The 19,271-nt window shown below is 42.5% G+C and overlaps 1 protein-coding gene across 2 annotated transcripts in view; it reads right to left on the minus strand.

Moving 5' to 3' along the window:
- Dcdc2 (doublecortin domain containing 2) overlaps positions 1 to 19,271 on the minus strand; it is a 152,347-nt gene that overhangs the window by 12,553 nt on the left and 120,523 nt on the right. For both annotated transcript variants that reach the window (XM_034509772.2, XM_076939225.1), the window contains one exon: positions 13,557 to 13,657. In XM_034509772.2, coding sequence (XP_034365663.1) covers positions 13,557 to 13,657 — 101 coding nt within the window. The remainder of the gene's footprint in view (positions 1 to 13,556; positions 13,658 to 19,271) is intronic.

Below are 19,271 nucleotides of genomic sequence, written 5' to 3' on the forward strand. Positions count from 1 at the left end.
ATGTTGCCCAGGCTGGCACCCTCTCTGATGGATAGCTAGGCACTCCCCAGTGCAGTTGGCCCCTGTCCTTGGGAAAAGCACAACACCAAACATCCTTGGGGAGATAAGTGCCATACCTTGGGACAATCAAGAGTTCACAGACAGCTGTGGCCAGTTTGTGAAAACACTAGTCCCTGACAGCACCATAAAAAACAGAAGAGCTTCCTTCCCCAGTTGTGTGATCCCAACAGATGCCTAAACAAATGATATTAAGAGATGACCTCCCTTATCCCTTTGCTTGTCATGTAACCCTGAAACCCTAGAATCTGCCTGTTTATAAATATCCTGAGCCCCTAGAAATGGGATTGCAATCCTGCCCTGTACCGTGGGAACGGATCCAAACCAGGTTCGCATTATTAAAAGACTCTTGCCTTACTGCATCGGATTGGCAATTCTTTGAGCTCTTCTGGGAATCCAGAGATCTGGGCATAATAACTTAAGGTCCTTTGGGATGGTTAGGTACAATGTTCAAAAGCTAATCAGCCTCCTCCAGCAGCACTGGCTAGTCTTTCAAGATCTCTGGCATATGCCTTGGCAACAAAGTTACAATCTCAAAGCATGCTTGTTTCCAAACTGCTGTCTGCTTCCTAAAGCAGTGGAGATGTATGCCAGGAGACCATAGCAAACCATTTCCTGAAATTAACAACAGCAACTCTTAGGTCCCACATTGGTGTGACCAGTGACGCACTCTCAGGCAGCATGCTGTTACTCTCAAAGCACTTTTGCATTTCACTTCCCAACGTAGGAGCATGGTTATCCCTAAGGTAGAGATGAAACAGAGGGCAAGTGTTCAGCTTTCTGGGACCAGAGATGACAACACCTTTCAACATCATAAAAGATAAAGAAACACAAGTTCCTTCTGAAGACAGAGCTAGAGCTCCTGTCTCTGCTTCTGCCCAGCTTTTCACTGGTGATGCCTTTTACAAATGCAGGCATTAAAAGCTGACTCCACCCTCTCACTCTATTACCACCGTGATCTTTTGGGTAGCATGAAATCAGAGATACACTCAGTTTTCTCATAGTTTCAGACTAAACTGTGTCTCTCATAAACCAATGTTAGCCCCTGAACCTTGGGAATAGTCTCTAAAGAAGTGACTAAGTCATCTAATGTCCCTTCCTTTGAGTCCTGAGACTCTTACTTCCCAGGTCTCTGATACATTCTAGAGGGTGGCCCCACCTCCTACCTCCCAAGGTTGCCTGTTTCCATTCTTTCTGCTGGCCCTCAGAACTTCAGTCCTTATTCTCCCACCCAATACCTGATCATGTTCCCCTCTTCCTCTCCCTGTCTCCTTTCTCACCCAAGTACCTCCCTTCCTCCCCCTCCTGTGATGGCTTTCTTCTCCCTTCCAAGAGGGATTCAGGCATCTTCACTTGGGCCCCTTTGGCTTGTCAGCCTTCTTGAGTTCTGTGGATTGGGTCCTGGGTATTCTGTACTTTTTGGCTAATATCCACTTATTAGTGAGTAATGAGCCACCAACCAAGCAACATAAACCAGCTGATATGAGGCCCCAACATACATACGACAGAGGGCTGCTGAGTCTGGATTTAATCAAAGAAGATGCAACCTAACACTCAAGGGCCTGGAGGCCCCAAAGAGTTGGGAGGTCTGGTGAGCTGGGGGATGGAGGGTGGGGACATTTTTGTGGAGACAAGGGGCAGAGGAGGTATGGGATGTGGAACAGTCAGAGGGTGGACCAGGAGGGGGATAAAATCTGGACTGTAAAACAAATTAAATTAAAAAAATTTTTTTTTAAGTGACTAAGTCAAAGCAAGGCCATTTGTGGTCCTGAACCCCATGTGATGAGTGTCCTTAAAGAAAGAGGGTAATTGCAGAGACAGAGGGACATCTGAGTGAGGACCACTGGGGGACAGTCATCTGAAAGCCCAAGAGAGAAGCCTCGGGACATCCAGATCATCATCATCTTGATCAGAGACTTGCAGCCCCCAAAACAAAAAGAGAATAAAGTCCTGCTGCCCGAGCCACTCCCATTGTGGTTCTTTGTGTTAGCAACTCTAGTGTACTCATCCACTACCCACGCACTACTACTCCCTTCCCTACACACACACACACACAGAGAGAGAGAGAGAGAGAGAGAGAGAGAGAGAGAGAGAGAGAGAGGAAGATCCTTATGGATATGAGAAAGAAACACACAAAAAGCCCTTAGCCCACTTCCGTATACAACCAGTATCCAAACTGTTCCTTCTGTCTGTGAACGGATGGTGCATCTTTCCCATAATTAGCACAGCCGCTCCATGAAGCTGCCTGACTCCTCCTGGTGGAATACCTCGCTGCTGTGCACCCTCTCTATGTATTGATTTCTTTAGGACTCTCTAATCCTCTAATTGTAGGCCATACAAAATTAGTAAACACAAATTGCTAACCAGAAAAAGAGCACCTCCAAAATACTGGCATGGATATAAATGATGGGAGAAATGTCAGTCTCCTCTGTGGAGACCCCTGGAAATCATTAAGAAAGGCCTTCTTTTATTCATCTCTAAGCCCACCGTGGCAGACTAGTGATGTTCAGAGTCTTTAATGAAGTAAAGGGGTAACAACTGCCTTGGGAACACACTGATGAAGAGGAGGGAGACACACATTTATCAAGCTCTCTTCTGGTGCCTGGTGTCATGTTCTATGCATCTCATATGCATAATGGTATTCACATTAACCTTCAACAATGATTCAAGAATAATACTGTTATTATCCTAATTTGCAGATATGGAAGAAGACAAAAATCAGTAAATTTTCCCTACCACTTCCTGAAATGAGGAGTTTAGAGAACAAACTAGAATTCCACTCTGCAGCAGTGACATGCACAACTTGAGCTTTGGGTTACCAAGTCAGACGCCTCAGCACTCAGCACCTGGTAACACCTCCACTGCTGACGTCATTTCTGATGGACCCCATTGAACACTCCAGCACAGAGTTCTAGACCACATGAGCGCAAGCCTGGTCACAAATATGTTACATTAAAACAGGCACTCTAGCTGTGATGACATCCCTCAAAAAAATACATTTTTATCATAAAACCTGTCAGCCCACTGGTTGAGATCTGGAGAAAAATAAAAGAGATGACCGTGGATGGGATAATTTTGGGTTGGGAACACAGATTTGTGAACACAGTGACTCGGAAAGAGTTTTGCCCATAATCGTGTCCTCTATCCGACACTTACATCAAATTTTAGTCAGTTTGTGACTCAAGTTTTCAGAAAATAGGTTTTCATATAGAAATCATTTCTCCCAGGGGTATACATATCCCAAAATTTCATGATGAGCTCATGCCTATGAGTAATTGCACGATACTATACATAAGGCACAATTGCGTCTCACTGGTGTTTAAAGATATATTCCTTTATTGTACTCTATTTGAAATATGCATCACATAACCATGAGTGCAGAAGTCACTTAAAGTTCTGCGGTCCAGCCTTCCAGGCTCCTCGGCATGCACGCAGAGCACATGAAGTTAGTGGGTTAGAGGAGTACATGCACTATACACATGTACAACCACAGACACCACAGATCCTCAAACACACAGCTCTGCATATGAAAATCAACTTTTTCCTTTTAAAAAAGCACATAATTTATGGGTAGTATATTATATAGTACATAATATATAATGTAATGTATCTTAGTAATTGCTCTTAATATTTGTCAGTAGAGAAGCTAAGGCAGATTTCCTCTTTTACATGGCACCAGCAATGGCATTCTCAGTACATGTTGCCTGAATCTGCCCACATCATATCTTACTATTTAGTTTCACACACTCTGAGCAGGCATTTGATGTGTATGAAAAGTTGAGAAATGTCTGGGGTTGTTATCACTGGCTACATCCTCATAGCATTCAGGATCTTGGCTGACTCCTGGCCCACTGAGAAAAAAGTGCCCTCATTTATTGTATTAACATCACCATTTGTGAGATATATCTTCAAGTGCTAAAATTTCTGATATCTAAAATACATAGAATTTTCTAGTCCAGGTATTCTATCTAACGCCCCCTTTCCTGAGCAGCACTGTTCCCATCCTAAAAACACACCGCTAGAGAGAAACTGGAGGAAACTGAAGAGCTGAATCAAAAAACATGGAGAGACCAGCTGGGCTCCCTGGGGACTGCCCACTGCAGAGGCAATATGGAGATGTGTGCAGGTCTGGTGCTGGTTGTGGAATAGAAGGTATTTCTGTACTTTATGGCAGAGGCATTGGCAGAGAAAGTAAAGAAATTATCATGCTTGTTTTTATTTCTGTTCCCATGGAAACTAAAATCATCTCCTACCAAGTTGAATGAGGTATTTGGAAATAATCAGTTTCAATTTTTCATGATAGCTAAGTACTGCTTTCTTGTTCTCTGCTTTCTGGCTTACTTTCTCAGAGGAGGGGGACTGACATTGTCTGAGGCACAAAGACCACAAGAAAATGGTGATTATCTGCAGAGGCATGATCCCGGATCCAGACGAGGGGTGAGGCTGAAGCTGCCACTAGCCAGTAGATACTCACCCAGGCCCTGGAGAGCTCTGAGCTCCTGTGACACCCATATGAAAATGTAGTTGACTGGAAGTATCTGGGTAGTGTGGGATTATGGAGTCATCACTGGAAGGGGAACACAGTAAGTTTTCTCATTTTAAAAGGAAATGGTTTTCTTTCATTTTCACGGAAATTCCCACAGGCTACATTTTAATGTTTAACACCATTTCTCTTAATTAAACATAAATCTGCAAACACGGATTCACTAAGAGCCCAATTTCTGGTGAACCCACAGGAAGGTTAGGGGTCCTGCTCATCCTCATCCTGATGCTCCCCGTGTCTGGGATGCTCAGAGCACCAAACAGAACCTTGATCCACCACACACCTGTAGCTCAAATACAGAGAATACCAATGAACTTGTAGTTCTAATTCCTTTCATTCTCAAGGGCTGAGTAGCCCTGTGCCCGGGCAGGAGATGGGGCCAATTGCAGAACAATGAGAAGTTCCTAATCTCTCCACTGCCCTTCATGAGGGGTTCTAAGACAGCCAGAAGCCAGAAGCCAGCACCTCTGGACTCCTCCTGTGCCAGCAGCATCAGCAGCATGTGGTGTTTCTGTGAAAGAATGATTCTCTCTAATGAGGACTTTGTTTCTTCTGTGACAAAATAAAAGATTGAGCCCAAGTTCTCTTTGGTTCTAAATGTTTTACACTTCTGCTTGGTAAGTGCATTTGATTAAAGAGGAGTCCGGGTTATATTATTGCATATGAATACTGGATACTTGTAGGCCCTGTCTCTGCTGGATTCCTGGGAGAAGCTGCAGGTAATTGCTAGTCATCTCCAAGAAGCAGGTAGAGTCAGTGATAGACCAAGCCAGAAAATCTGAGGGTTCAGATTTCAAAACCCCTGTTTTCTGGTTATACTTCTGGACTGGCTATAGAGTCTGTAAAATGGTATTGCATTCTGCAGATGTAAACAGTAGTCACAGATGAAGCTAATACCCAAGGGGCTGGGCAGGCAATATAAATGCTTAACTTGGGACAAGTGTGGGAGAACAGAGAGAACTGGCTGAAAAATATGTGGCAAGCCAAACTGATGCAGGCACAGTATACTCCAGGTTGGCTACTAACCACCACCTGGGGAATCTGGTCATAGGCCATCAGCTCTCCATCCTAACTCCTGGGGAATCTGGCCATAGGCCATCAGCTCTCCATCCTAACTCTTGGAAAATCTGGTCATAGACCATCAGCTCTCCATCCTAACTCCTGGGGAATCTGGTCATACACCATCAGCTCTCCATCCTAACTCCTGGGGAATCTGGTCATAGGCCATCAGCTCTCCATCCTAACTCTCAGGGAATCTGGTCATAGACCATCAGCTCTCCATCCTAACTCCTAGGGAATCTGGTCATAGACCATCAGCTCTCCATCCTAACTCCTAGGGAATCTGGTCACAGACCATCAGCTCTCCATCCTAACTCCTGGGGAATCTGGTCATACACCATCAGCTCTCCATCCTAACTCCTGGGGAATCTGATCATACACCATCAGCTCTCCATCCTAACTCCTGGGGAATCTGGTCATAGACTAACAGCTCTCCATCCTAACTCCTGGGGAATCTGGTCATACACCATTAGCTCTCCATCCCTAGTGTAGATTAAATGAAGGTAGTTTAGGATGAAAGTGACTTCTGGTTGAACACTCTAAATTGAACATTATGCTTTGTTTTGCCCCCTAACATCTTCCAACTGTCCCTCCAAAGTATCAGTAAATGGAATTTTTAAAGGAATACAGCCATAAAAAAAGAAATAATAACAACAAAAATTGGGATGTAGTAAAGTCACTGATTGTATGTCCAAAAAAAGATTAGATATAAGAAAACCAAATATGTGAAAAGGAAAGGTAAAAAATGGGTACATACGTCTCTTGGTAAGAGTCTAAAGTCCCCTTTTCACAGTCAGGTCCTAACTGCTCAACTCTAGGCTCATACTAACAAAGCAAATGCCTAAAGCATGTTCTCATAAAAATCAGAAGAGTAACACTAAAACTACCAAAAACTAGAGAGGTTCTTTCTGTTAATACTGCCAGCCAAGCACACTGCCCTGAATCTCTCTTCCTGACAAACTCTGCCTATGCAATGTCCTTAGTGATTCACCAAAATAAATAAATAAATAAATAAATAAATAAGTATCTTTCTAGCACCAAGGCAGAAATTTAAACAGACAGAGGAAACCTCCTAAGAACGACACTAGAAAAATAAAGCTTGAAACAGCAGAGAACCAGTGTTAGGAGAAAGGAAGACGTCACATCCATGAAACAAGAATAGTCTACACTATAAAAAGAACACTCAGGGCTGGGGAGATGGTGCCGTTGTTAGAGTGGCTATTTCATGAGCATCATTAACCCTAGAATTGTGGGCAGGGGAAGTCAAAGACTGGAGAATCCCTGGGGCTCAGTTACTCAAACTAATGTGCTCCAGAGTTCATGAGACACCTTTAATCAAGAAAAAAAAAAAAAACCCAAGGCTAACAGTGATAGAGACACCCAAAATCAAACCTCCAGCTTCTACATGCACATGTACCCACAAGCACATGCATACAATCAAGTACATACCCACATACACACACACACACACACACACACGCACACATACATACATACACACACACACAGAGAGAGAGAGAGAGAGAGACAAAGTGGGGGAAAGAACATTCAGAAGTATGAAAGTATCTAGAAGTTAATGATATGGCAGCCGAGGTGAGAATACCAATACGTTGGGGCTGAGAGAATGTGATGCTGGAAGAGTCCCTGCCAGTAAACACAAGGCGCTGAGCTCAGTCTCTGGCAGGGTATATCTGTAGGTGTAACTTGCATTTTGTATATATGATGTAACATATGTAAGAAACCTGTATGATAGGTCCAACTATACTGAAATCATAACCAGCTTTCTGTTCTGCATCTCTATGGATTGGTTCTTAGCTTTTTAAAAAATTGTTATATCATATAAATATTGAAGTTCGAGAAAGGAGATTCTTAAGGAAATAATTCAACATTTCTTCCAGAACTAGAATCAAATATTTCCAGAAAAGAAGGATAATTCATGGTCAGCAAACAAAAGGCCCGCCCCAAGGAGCCGCCTTAGAAACTCTCTGAATACAGGAACAAGGAAATGAGCCCAGCAATAGAGAAGTGTTAGTCACAGAAGTTCAGGAAAGGCAGTTATCAGACTTCTCAACTGCCCTCCTGAGTGGGAAGCAAATTGAGCAGGGTTTTCAAAGTCCTGAGGGAAGTCATAGTCATATGACCCTAGAATTTTACACATAGCCATGCTGACAATCAAGTTTGAGTAGAGAAATCAAGGTTATTTTCAGATATGAAAAGCCTCTCACTGGGACTGCAGCTCAGTCTCATGCCTTGTATGCATGAGACTATAGGTTCAAAAAGTCTCTCCCACACAATATTCCTTCCATGGAGTGTTTCCCTGGCTAAAGGAAAATTGATTATACCTTCATTTTGTGTGGGGAACTTTCCTATAATAAAGGTTTAGCCAAGGAAAAAAAAGACATGAAATCCAAATGCCAGGATCCATACACTAGGGAAACACAAGAAATTCCCAAAATAATGATAAGGAAAACACCAGGCCATGTGCAGAGGCACATGTGCAGAAGCAGACTAAGTAGTTTCAGTGATCAGAGGACTTGGGAAAGGGGACAAGAAAGATTTCATAGTCACAAACCATGCAGAATGAATCAGGAAGAGACAGGCCCACAGCTTCAGCAACAGGTGCACAGAAAGCTAAGCAAAGGAAGAGCAATGGGCCATGGCCAAGCAAAGGAGGCGGGAAGGCGACAGAGTACCTGAGTCTACACAAAGAGTCATCCAAGAGGAATATACAGTGAGGGTGGTCTGCAGATCCAAAATTAAGCCAGCAAAAGTTGTAAAATTATACTAGAAATAAGGACAAAGGGTATGCTTGTATATTAGTGTTGACTTGCTATGGCTAGGAGGGAGGAGGGAAGTAGAAAGAGGGAGGAGGCAGGAGCACTCAAACAACCAGCTCCCACAGTCATTTAGTAGAAACTTTAATACACAATACCTAAAGTGTAAAAAATAAAACCAAGAGATTGGCTCCATAATATTTGAGGTGACAAGATTATTTTATCTAATAACTTTTATAAAGATAAAAGTTATTAAAATCCCAATTAAAATGACACACAACCTCATGTAAGACTCATGTAAAGACTCATGTAAGACTCATGTAAAGGTCTCAGAGAAATTAAATTAGGATATCATATACTTTAGAAAACTGTGAAATAAACTAATTAAAATTAGTAACCCCAGAAATAGAAACAGAGATGGACAGAAGTAAGGTGAGAATGTGTGGGTTTTTTGCTATAACCCTTGTCAAAATGGTTGAATTGAAAATATTACATGCAGAACTTTGACTGAAATATATGTGAAATAAATAAATCAAAAATAACATATGTCATGCCTCCAATTAAAACAATAAAACAAAACTTGGTCTGCTCCAGCATTCAGGATGGTAGCTTGTACACTATTTAACAAAACAACTCAGCATAAAAGCATTTTGAAATTCTTGTTATTTTACTTTCACATGAGTTATCCACTGGTGGAAAAGCTATAGAACTGCCTGGACCCTGGATCCATCCCACGCACTCTGTGATGACGCGGTCAGTTACCTCCGTCTTCTGAGAAGCTGGCTATATTTTAATGGCACTTGTTAGTTAGCCTGAGTCTCATAGGTAGAAGACCTCTGTTTCCTGGTCCTTAGTGACTAATGGGAGTATACAAAGTCATTTTCTTGCCTCCTGACTTTACACATCATATTCTGAAGGCTCACAATGGCACACAGGTCACAAGTGCTGGGAATCAGCTAATCTGGTACTTGCCCACCCTGGGTTAACTTAAAATATGCATGCAAAAAAAATTTAAGTCTGCCTTCTTCTTATTAGACTTAAATGGTTTTCTAAAAAAAAGTGACTTGCTCTGGCCTTTCCAGATACACTGGAGTCTCCCTGTGAGCTTAGAAACAGTGCTAGGCGCACCACTGTAATGGTTAGACTTTGAAACTCCCCACCAAGGGGCTACATCTGAGTACTTGTTCCCAGCTGGCAACCCCTTCAGAGGCTGTGAAACCTTTAGGAGGTAGAGCCTTGCAGCTGGGAGCTTTTAAAAGTTATAGCACTTGCCCAGGTTCTGGCCTTGCTCTCTAACTCCCAGTCTGTCACACACAACTGGAACTCCATTCTGCAGTCCACACAAGGGTGGAGTGAAACCATGGTATCAAATAAACATTTCTTCTCCTAAGCTACTTCTGGCAGATGTTATGGCCATGGCAACAGAAAGTAGCTAGTCTCCAAGAAACATAAGGAATCCTATCTAGGGACAAAACTCGGACTCTTAGCTGGAGTGCACCATAACAAGATACACAGTGCAGCAGCATGCCCTCCTGTGAGCACGCGTGCTAGAGATGCCAGGAGGACATGAAGACCCTGAGGCTCTGCCTCCTTTGCAGGAAATATCCTAATCTTCCAGTTTCCTGGATGCTAGCTTGGGTCAAAGGCAAGTTGCTGCTCACAACAAGCACAACAGAGGCTGGCAGTGGCTTAGAGCCTTCCCCACGTGGGAAGGGGCTGCGTGATAACCTCTCTGTGGTTTGCCTGCGAGAAAAGAGCTCCAGGCTTGGGGAACCCAAATCTTTTTAAGCGATTTTATTATGGAAAAAAATATATGCAACATGAAATTTGCCTTCGTAGTCTATCTTACATGTGCGAGGCACTGGAATTACATTTCTGCAAGGGGCAGTAAACTGGCCTGAGCTTCAGTGAACAGGAGGCATTTCCCTTATTATTAGAGGACAGCCAACAGGTCTGGCCTCTCCTCACTATTGGCATTCTGGGCCACATAATTTTTTTGGAAGGGTTCTTGTGTGCACTACAGGCTATTAGTGGCACCCTTGATCAATTGCTCACCAGAATCCAATAAAATTCACTAAGTTTCAACAGCAAACATGTCCCCATAGACAGCATGATATTCCTCTAGGGACAAAATGGTCTCCAGTGAGGGTGGTGAAGCTAAAGGAAGTCACTACCTTTGCTTCATTATACAAACATTCTTAAGAAGACAGAGAGATGGTGAGAAGGCTCAGAGGGGAAAGGTGAGGCTCCCAAGCATGAAGACCCTAATCCCTGGGGCCCACATGGTGAAAACAGTATACATATAACACATACACACACATACATGTGTGTGCATCGACATATGTATATATGTGCATATTTATCAATATTCATATGTGCACATGTATGTGTATGTGCATGAAAAGTGAGGAGGTAAGGTCTGTCTGCCAAGTGGTCACCACAGTTATTCAGAGAAGAGTCATGCGGTTCTCCACCCTTAGCAGGTACCTGATGAAAGGTAGCTGTATTTAATGCACACCACAGAGGGGTGTGGTCTTCAGAACTGCTCTTACTGTTACGGAGCTGATGCCACTGGTGATAATTGCTCCACACCCTCACTGGCTTCATACACTGTTCAGATTAAAGCCATCTAACATCCAGAAGTGGCTCAGACACCGACCCTAGCACCTGGTGTCCATGGTGGAACAAATGCGACTGAGGATCCCAGCATTGTGTAGAACAGGGCAGATGGAAGTGCGGAGGAGCCGGCTGTCTTTCCTCCGGGTCCTTCTGTCTCCTGATGCTGCTCTTGCCCATTGGTTGTTTATCTCTCACTCCTCCCTGGATGTGTTTTTCTCAGCCATCTCCACATGTCCAATAAGAAACCAGATACTGAGATACAAGGCTGATGAAGTGACATCAGAGATCCATCCTTTCTCTCCATACCCCTCTCTCCAAACCACACAACACCTAGGCAAACAGATGCCTCTCGCAACTGCACATACTGCTTAAGAAGAAGTTTTGACTTCCAAATATAAATTAGTCTTAGCTTCTATATCTAATAAATTTTGTGTATACATGATTACTCTTCTTTGTCTGAAAATATAATATTTAATTATGGTTTCACTGAAGACTTAAAATTCTGTTTTCTCCCAGGGGAAAAAAATAACTACAACTGGGGTTTATGAAAAATTATTAGTGAGAGCAAATCCTAGAAAATAAATTGGATTTTTGAAATCTGTGAATTTTAGCACCACAGACTTTTCACTGGGAGGAGTCTGTGAGCAGGAAGTACGGAGGGATGATCAAACGTCAGTTGCTCTGCCGCCCTGATAAGACAAACTCACATGGGAAGATCACTCGTGGATCTGCCTGATTGTGAAATCTGCTTTTAAAAAAGGAAATAGCACACAATAGTCACAGGACTCATGGCAATTCCTAGTGACCTCTACCTTCCTCCAGAGTCTCGCACCAAACTCAAACCCTCCAGTTATAATTGTAAAGAACATATTAAAAAGTGTAACAGGAGCCTTTCATTAATTTATTTCTTTTGGACATAGGTATCAGTATTTTTTTAAGCTCTCCAAACTATTTCAATATGGAGCCAAGCTTGAAATAGTGAAGTAACCTAGTATGTACACTGGATGGTACCAGGTACAATAGTTTGGTTAAACAGGCTGCTGCCTTATTCTATAATCTCCTTAGGAATGCAAATGGATTCCTATGTGTAAACTCATTTTGGTACATGCAGTGGGGCTTTCAAAGGTTGGTTGTATTATTAATATGAACTCTGTAAAATCAGTGTAAAAAATAAAAAAGGAAAGGAAAGAAAAATACCCTGTAATTCGTATAATCCAAATTTAATATTCAAATTTAATAAGGAATTACTGTAAACAAAAAACAATGTACGATAGGGTCTAGGGAGTTGGCTCAGTGGTAAGAGCCTGCAAAGCAATCATGAGGACCTGATTTCAGATGCCCAGAACCCACATGAAAAGCTAAGCATGGCACATATCTTTGACCCAGCGCTGAGGAGGCAGCGACGGGTGAATGCAGGGGCTTGCCGGCCAGGTCTAACCAAACCAGTGAACTCCAGGTTTATTAAGAAACACTGTCTCAGAGGAGAAGCTAGGTGATGAAAGAGAGAAAGAGGGGGGAGACAGGGAGGCAGATATTCATGTATCTCCACCAGTCAAAGATAGTTGTTATATCTAGGTTGGTCAGTGGGTTACACCTCTGATTGAACAATTCCAAACTTATAACGCTTATGATTAACATTATTTTTAAAAAATGTATAAATGCAAAAAGGAAAAGGGGGCATGGGATAGGGGTTTTCTAAGGGGGGGGGATGGGGAAAGGGGATGGCATCTGAAGTGTAAATAAAATATCTAATAAAAAAAACAAAAAAAAAAAAGAAACCCTGTCTCAAAAATAAGACAGAGAACAACTGAGAAAGACACTCAATGTCTACCTCTGACCTACACTCTCTCTCTCTCTCTCTCTCTCTCTCTCTCTCTCTCTCTCTCTCTCTCGAAGAGAGAGAGAAAAACTTGCACATATGCACACACATAAACATATGTATAACTTGCTTACTTCTTTAATTTAGCCAGAATTAATATGTCTTAATTTCTTCTGTTAGCACACCTTCTTGTAACACAAATAAGTACATTGTTCCCTGGGCCTAGGAAAGGAAATTACCATACACATAGAAAATATTTGAGTTGTATTTATGTGAGTAACTCCTTTACAAAAAAGAAAAAAGAGAGAAATCTAACCACAAAAATATTGAAGACCCTGAAGGAGAGAATATTATACCATTTTAAAAACACAGGTTTTTTTAGAAAATTACTTTTTCCTAGATTAAAATTCCCAGCCAATGCTTCTTTTTTTTAAAATCAGACTTTGTGTGTGAGCGTGTTGCTCACATCCAGCTCCTTCTGTCTTGTGCTGCTTATTAAGAACATACCATTTCCACATTAAAGAGAGGTGGGTGGATATGTTCTGGAGGAGTGCCAAGAAGAACTAGGGGTACTGCGTTATACCCCGAGAAAGTCATTTGACCCCTTGGCATCTGAGTGTATGGGGGTCGGGGGACGCGGCCATGACTGCTGGGTTCTGCGAATGTTTAGAGGCATGAAGACTACCTGGTCCACTGGAACCTCAACCTGGGTGTCCTCATCTTCTTGAACTTCTGCCGCCCCCCTTGTTTCAGATCTCTCTGCTCCAGCTTTGAAAATGCCTTCATCTGTGGAGACAAACACATGTGAAAAAAATCAAAATCCAATCGTGACATCGTGTGGCTGAAGGCTGACATTACAGTAAAATGCCTGAAGACGGGGATTCGTACATTTCAGTTCCTCTTACTAGGATTTCAAGGTCCTGGGCTGCAGTCATTATGCTTTAATTGAGAAGAGGTCCGGTGGCCAGAGTAAGGCTGTCTTTGCCTTGGGAAAGCTCTGCCGGAATGCCTGCCTGCTCACACAGTGCTGCTGACTGGTGGCACCAGTAGTCAGAGATGGAAAAGCCTCCTGGCTGGACCCCAATCTCCTCTTAGCCAGCAATCAGTGACAACATTCGCTGTTTTTCAATACATTTAAGAGTTTCCATTTCCCTGGAGAATGCTATGCATTCAATATAATGTAGGCAAACGATTCTCTCTATTCGAAGTAGGGAAGCATGTTTTTATTGCAACAGGCTCATACACACAGTGGACTTTTGCATGCCTCGAAAATCAGCAATGCTTTAGCTTTGCAGATTTCTACAGGATTTTCACAACCTGTGGCTTTAAGCTCTGACAACAGAAGAGACCTAAGCCCCTCGGGATTTTGACTAAGCTCCTGCAACTTGCTTCCCTTTGCAAAGCAGCAATCTCTGTTGAAGAACTTTTAATGTCTCCCCTCGGGGGGCCTTCCCTTCTCCAGCCCCAGTAATCAAATCCTAGAGCCATCTGTCATTCTGTCTGTCTACTTGCTTCCAGACAGATTTAGTGCTTCAGCCACCCTTACAGATGTCTTCTTTGTCTAATTTTTAAGGCTCTCCAGGGATGGAAATGTTACCTCCTTTACTGGTACTCTACTCCAGTGTTTGGTTATCCCTGCAGCCTAGAAACTGTTCCTGTCTTTTGACTTCTGTAACAAAGGCATGGTTGTTAGAAAAAATTACTTAATACATGCCACATGACACCACACATTGCTAAAGTTCCCAGGTCAACCTTAACTACGTGCAAAATGTATGTTTACATTTATTGGGGAATAATCATACTTAAAACACCAACACTAGAGTGTACGGCATGAATGAGACGTGGTTCCTAGGCTGGGGTGTAGGTCAGTGGTAGAGCGCTCACACTGATGAAATCTGCTCCTGTGGCTGCTTACAGCCCAACAAGGCAGAGAGACACTGAACCCCTCCAAGTTGTTCAGAGGTCAGGGGTCTCATAGGTAAGAGGGCAGCAGTGTGTAGGGAAAGCAAAAGTAACAGCCAGAGAAAGTCGCAGGGGAGGAAGAGGAAGGGTGTGGGATGGGATGGAAACTCCGGCATGAGACATTCCTGTGTTAGATTGCAGAACTACAGAACAGTGAGGTGGCAGATGCAACAGACTGTAGCTACAACTTTCTCCAAATACTGAGCTTACTTATAAAGAGACACTATAGGGAATACTCTAGAATTTTTCAGTAACAGCAGAATTTGCTCCCAGAACTCACAGACAATGGCAATGTTTAACTCTATTGAGCAGAGCTATGAATTGTTGACAGATATATTTTAGAAAAAGTATCCCACCAGACAGAGGTCAATCCCCTTCCTGCTTGATGTCCCCTCCTCATGTGCTGCTGCTCCAGACACTTTGTGGGTGTTTAGTTCCTTTCCACATTGTCCTCTTTGGGCACAGGACACAACTATATCATCTCCCTCTGCAGTTACACATTCAGGAAAACCAAGTGAGGCTGGGGATGGAGGTCGGTTAGCAGAGTGCCTATTGTGTATACAGGCATGGGCTCCAGCTCAGTTAGCCGAGTGCTTATCGTATATAAAAGTATGAGCTCCATCCCCAACAATGCATGAACTGCTCAACATGATGAACACCTATAATCCCAGCACTCAGAAGCAAACAGATGAGAAGTTCAAGGTCATCTTTGGCTATACAGCGAATTTAAGGCTGGCCTGGGACATATGAGATAATATCTCAATGGCAATAATAAGATTAAATTGAAATGATCCTTGGATGGCAAGGATCGATCTTAAAAACAGACAGCAGAAATACAAGTCAGCAAGATCCACCATGAGACGAGAGATACCATAAAGGTGCTTGCTTGGATGGGGCTAGGGCTCATTTGTCAGTGAGTGGAGATGCTGATTTCCTCTGGCATCAGGGAAGAGGGCTGGAGTAGAGTAAAAGGTCTACCAAAGTCAACAGAAACCAAAACCAGAAGGCAAGGAGAGAGCCCACTGGGATGCTAATTCATTCTCATTATAAATGTTACTAAGGTGGTGGTGCTAGACATTCTTAGGGAACACGTATTTTTAAAAGTAGTGTTGCTATTCATTTTGATATAACATGTATGCAGTTTGGGGAAGTTAAAAGTCAAAGAAAATAAACCCCCATCCAATACCTTATGGTCTAGAGACAGCTATCACCACCATTTTCCAACACCCTCCCCTCCTCTTACTCCTCCTCATTTTCTTCCTCTTCCATTCTCTCTCTCTCCCCCCTCTCTCTGTCTCTCTCTCTCTTCTCCCTCTCTTTCTCTCTCCCCTCTCACTCCCTCTCTCTCTTTTTTTCTCTCTCTTACACACAGTAAAACTTGAAATTTATAAGTCACTATGTACATCAAAATTATATCATGAACATTTATCAAGACATTAGGTGTTACTTGAAAACATTAAAATATGGTGAGACTGTGCCATAATAATAAACACTACTAAATAATACAGATCAGATCTTTGAACAGATAGGACACATTGTAAGAAGTTGATTGATGTGTAACTGCATTGAGATTAGTAAAAAAAAATGCCTCTCTGGAATCAGGAAACAGATCCTGGAGGCTTAGCTACCGGTGGAGGAGATCCCAGAGGCAATTGCTGCCTCCCTCTCTATGTACACAGCAGAAGCAAATATCTCTCTTCTGAATTCTTGTTTTCCATGAGTAAGCCTAGAGCACTGTACACAGTGAGTTCACAGTGAACATTTATTGAAAGTAAGGTGAAAAACAAGCTCCAGGCTTAGTCTCCTTCTCACACGTCAATCTCCTTCCTGCTTGATGCCCCCTCCTCATGTGCTGCTGCTCCAGACACTTTGTGGGTGTTTAGTTCCTTTCCACAGTGTTCTATCTGAGCACAGGACACAACTGTATCATCTCCCTCCGCAGTATCTCATTGGATGCCCCTCCTGCCTCTTGCTTTAATGAAATCTCACCTTCCAATCTCCCTTTACACCCCATCTCTTACCATCTGAGTAATCACGCCCTCAGGACCATTCTGTATCTTGGCCCTCGTATTATGTATCTCTCCTACTTCTCACTTCATTGACAGAGCCTCCCCTACATCTGCCACAGCTTCATCTCCTGTCCTAGATGATGTTCTTCAGTAACGTGTGCCCTGGATTGTTTCATAGTCTACATCACCATGTCCACTTCATGTCTTGTCCATACAGGAGTCCTGGTGACATCTAACCCTCAGTTCAAATCACATTCAGTGTTAATACTCTATAAAGATCACCCCCAGTGCCACTCCTGACCACAAAGCCGAACAGAACCAGTCCTTCCCTCCCAGGAACTCATCGTTGCAGTCTTTATTTATTCATTAATCATTGTTTCCTTTATCAATTTCTATTCCTTGCTCTGTTTGGTCCCTGATGTTCTACAAATCCTTCAGGTGTAGGCCACCACTTTTGTCTTTGCAAGTCCTATTGCCATAAGAGCTGCCTTCAAACAGGTTTTGAGAAAATGTTTGTCAAGCTAAACTGACAGTACCAAGTATTATGTAAACACCAAACTCTGGCCTACAAATGTTATTATCTATAATAGAATTTCAATGTGCATATACCTGTGGGAAGGATCAGGAGTCCATGTAGTCTTCAAAAGTAAAAGTAACTATGCACACACACATACACACACATACACACACACACACACACATACAGATTTATATGTGTTCTGTAAAAATTTTAGGTAAATAAACAATAATATGACACATTATGACTTTTTAAGATATCCTTATTGCTATTTAACCTCCTCACTTTTCTCCTGTATTTGATTAGAGATTTATTTCTCTAATCAAAGCTCCCCCTCCCTGTTCCTCCCTTAAAACCATTTCTATTGTGTTATTCTCCTCATGGTTTAAATGAACTCTTCCCTTCTGGGCTGACCAGGCATGAGAAGCCCACTTTGAAGTTCTCAGTCAGAATCATGACGACTAGAGGTCAAGGAGGGAGGCAACATTAGAAGTCACAAATGGAATGCAGGTAAAGACACATGTCATGTGACAGAGGTTCTGTTTAGTCAACAAAATGATGGACTGGGTATTAGGTCTATCTTGTATCTTACTGACACAAATTGGTATAGTTATGCTCTAATTGTATTCTAAGATAAAAGGTTTTTTTTTTTTAACAGGAAGGGTGATAAGTAGGAGGAGCTAAGGTGGGAGGAGTAAGGAGAGGACGATAAGGAGTAAGGTGAGAAGGAGCTAGGTAACAAGGGGGGGGGCATGGAGGTGGATGTTTGCGTGTCCCCACCAGTCAGAGATAGTTGATATATCTAGGTTGGGTATTGGGTTACACTTTTGATTGATATTGAGCATTACCAAACTTATAAAGCCTTTGATTAACATTTTAAAAAATAGAATAAAAGCAAAAAGGAGAAGTGGGGGGTGGGATAGGGGTTTTCTAGGGAGGGGAAATGGGGAAAGGGGATGGCATCTGAAATGTAAATAAAATATCCAATAAAGATTTTCACACACACACAAAAAGACACATGTCATGAAAAGGAAATAAAACTGAATGTTCTTCTAGTTTTAACTCTGCTGGGGATTTGTCTCGTGTATGGGGGTGGGGGGGTAGAGGTGGATAAGTACATAACAATGTAATTGATAATGAAAGTGTATCATATAAATCTAAGTCTCGTGGCTTCAGAATGGCTATTCTATCTATACAGAAGTTCATTGACCTGTGTAGACTTTGAGTTTTGCTAATCTCTTGGCATGAGTTTTGTTGTTGTTGTTGTTGTTGTTGTTGTTGTTTTGTTTTTTTTAGGTTTTTTTTTTTTTTACAAATTCTCCATAATAATGTTTTAATTAAAAGTCTAAAATTAAAATTATTTAATTTGGGCTGGAGACATGGCTCAGTATTCACCAAGCACAAGGATTTGAGATCACACTCCAGCACCCATGTTAAACAGATAAGCAGGAGGGGGAAAGGGAGAGGAAAGGGGAGGCAGGGGCAGCAGCAGCCAGGTGTGGCAGATCCAAGAGGATCCCCAGAGCTCACTACCCAGCTAGTTAGCCAAACCAGTGAGCTCCAGGTTCAGTGAGAGACCCTGTCTCAATAAACAAGGTGGGAAATTCTTGTGAAATAGTGAAGAAAGACACCAGAGGTTACTCTCTGGCCTACACACATACACACACACACACACACACACACACACACACACACACACACACAATCTATTTAATTCATCCCAAGCCTAGAAACCCTCCAACATCATTTCATCACATCTTAGAAGATAAGTTCCTCACTGTGATGTAAAGAATTGGGATTGGGCAGTTGTGATGCATATGAGCACATCATACAGCTTCCTTTCCCTGTACATCCGCACACAGCGGCCTGCATTCTGTTCCCAACAGAAACTCTACTACTGTCAAGTGACTTT

This window comes from Arvicanthis niloticus, chromosome 8, assembly GCF_011762505.2.
Source record: "Arvicanthis niloticus isolate mArvNil1 chromosome 8, mArvNil1.pat.X, whole genome shotgun sequence".
Classification (NCBI taxonomy): Eukaryota; Metazoa; Chordata; class Mammalia; order Rodentia; family Muridae; genus Arvicanthis; species Arvicanthis niloticus.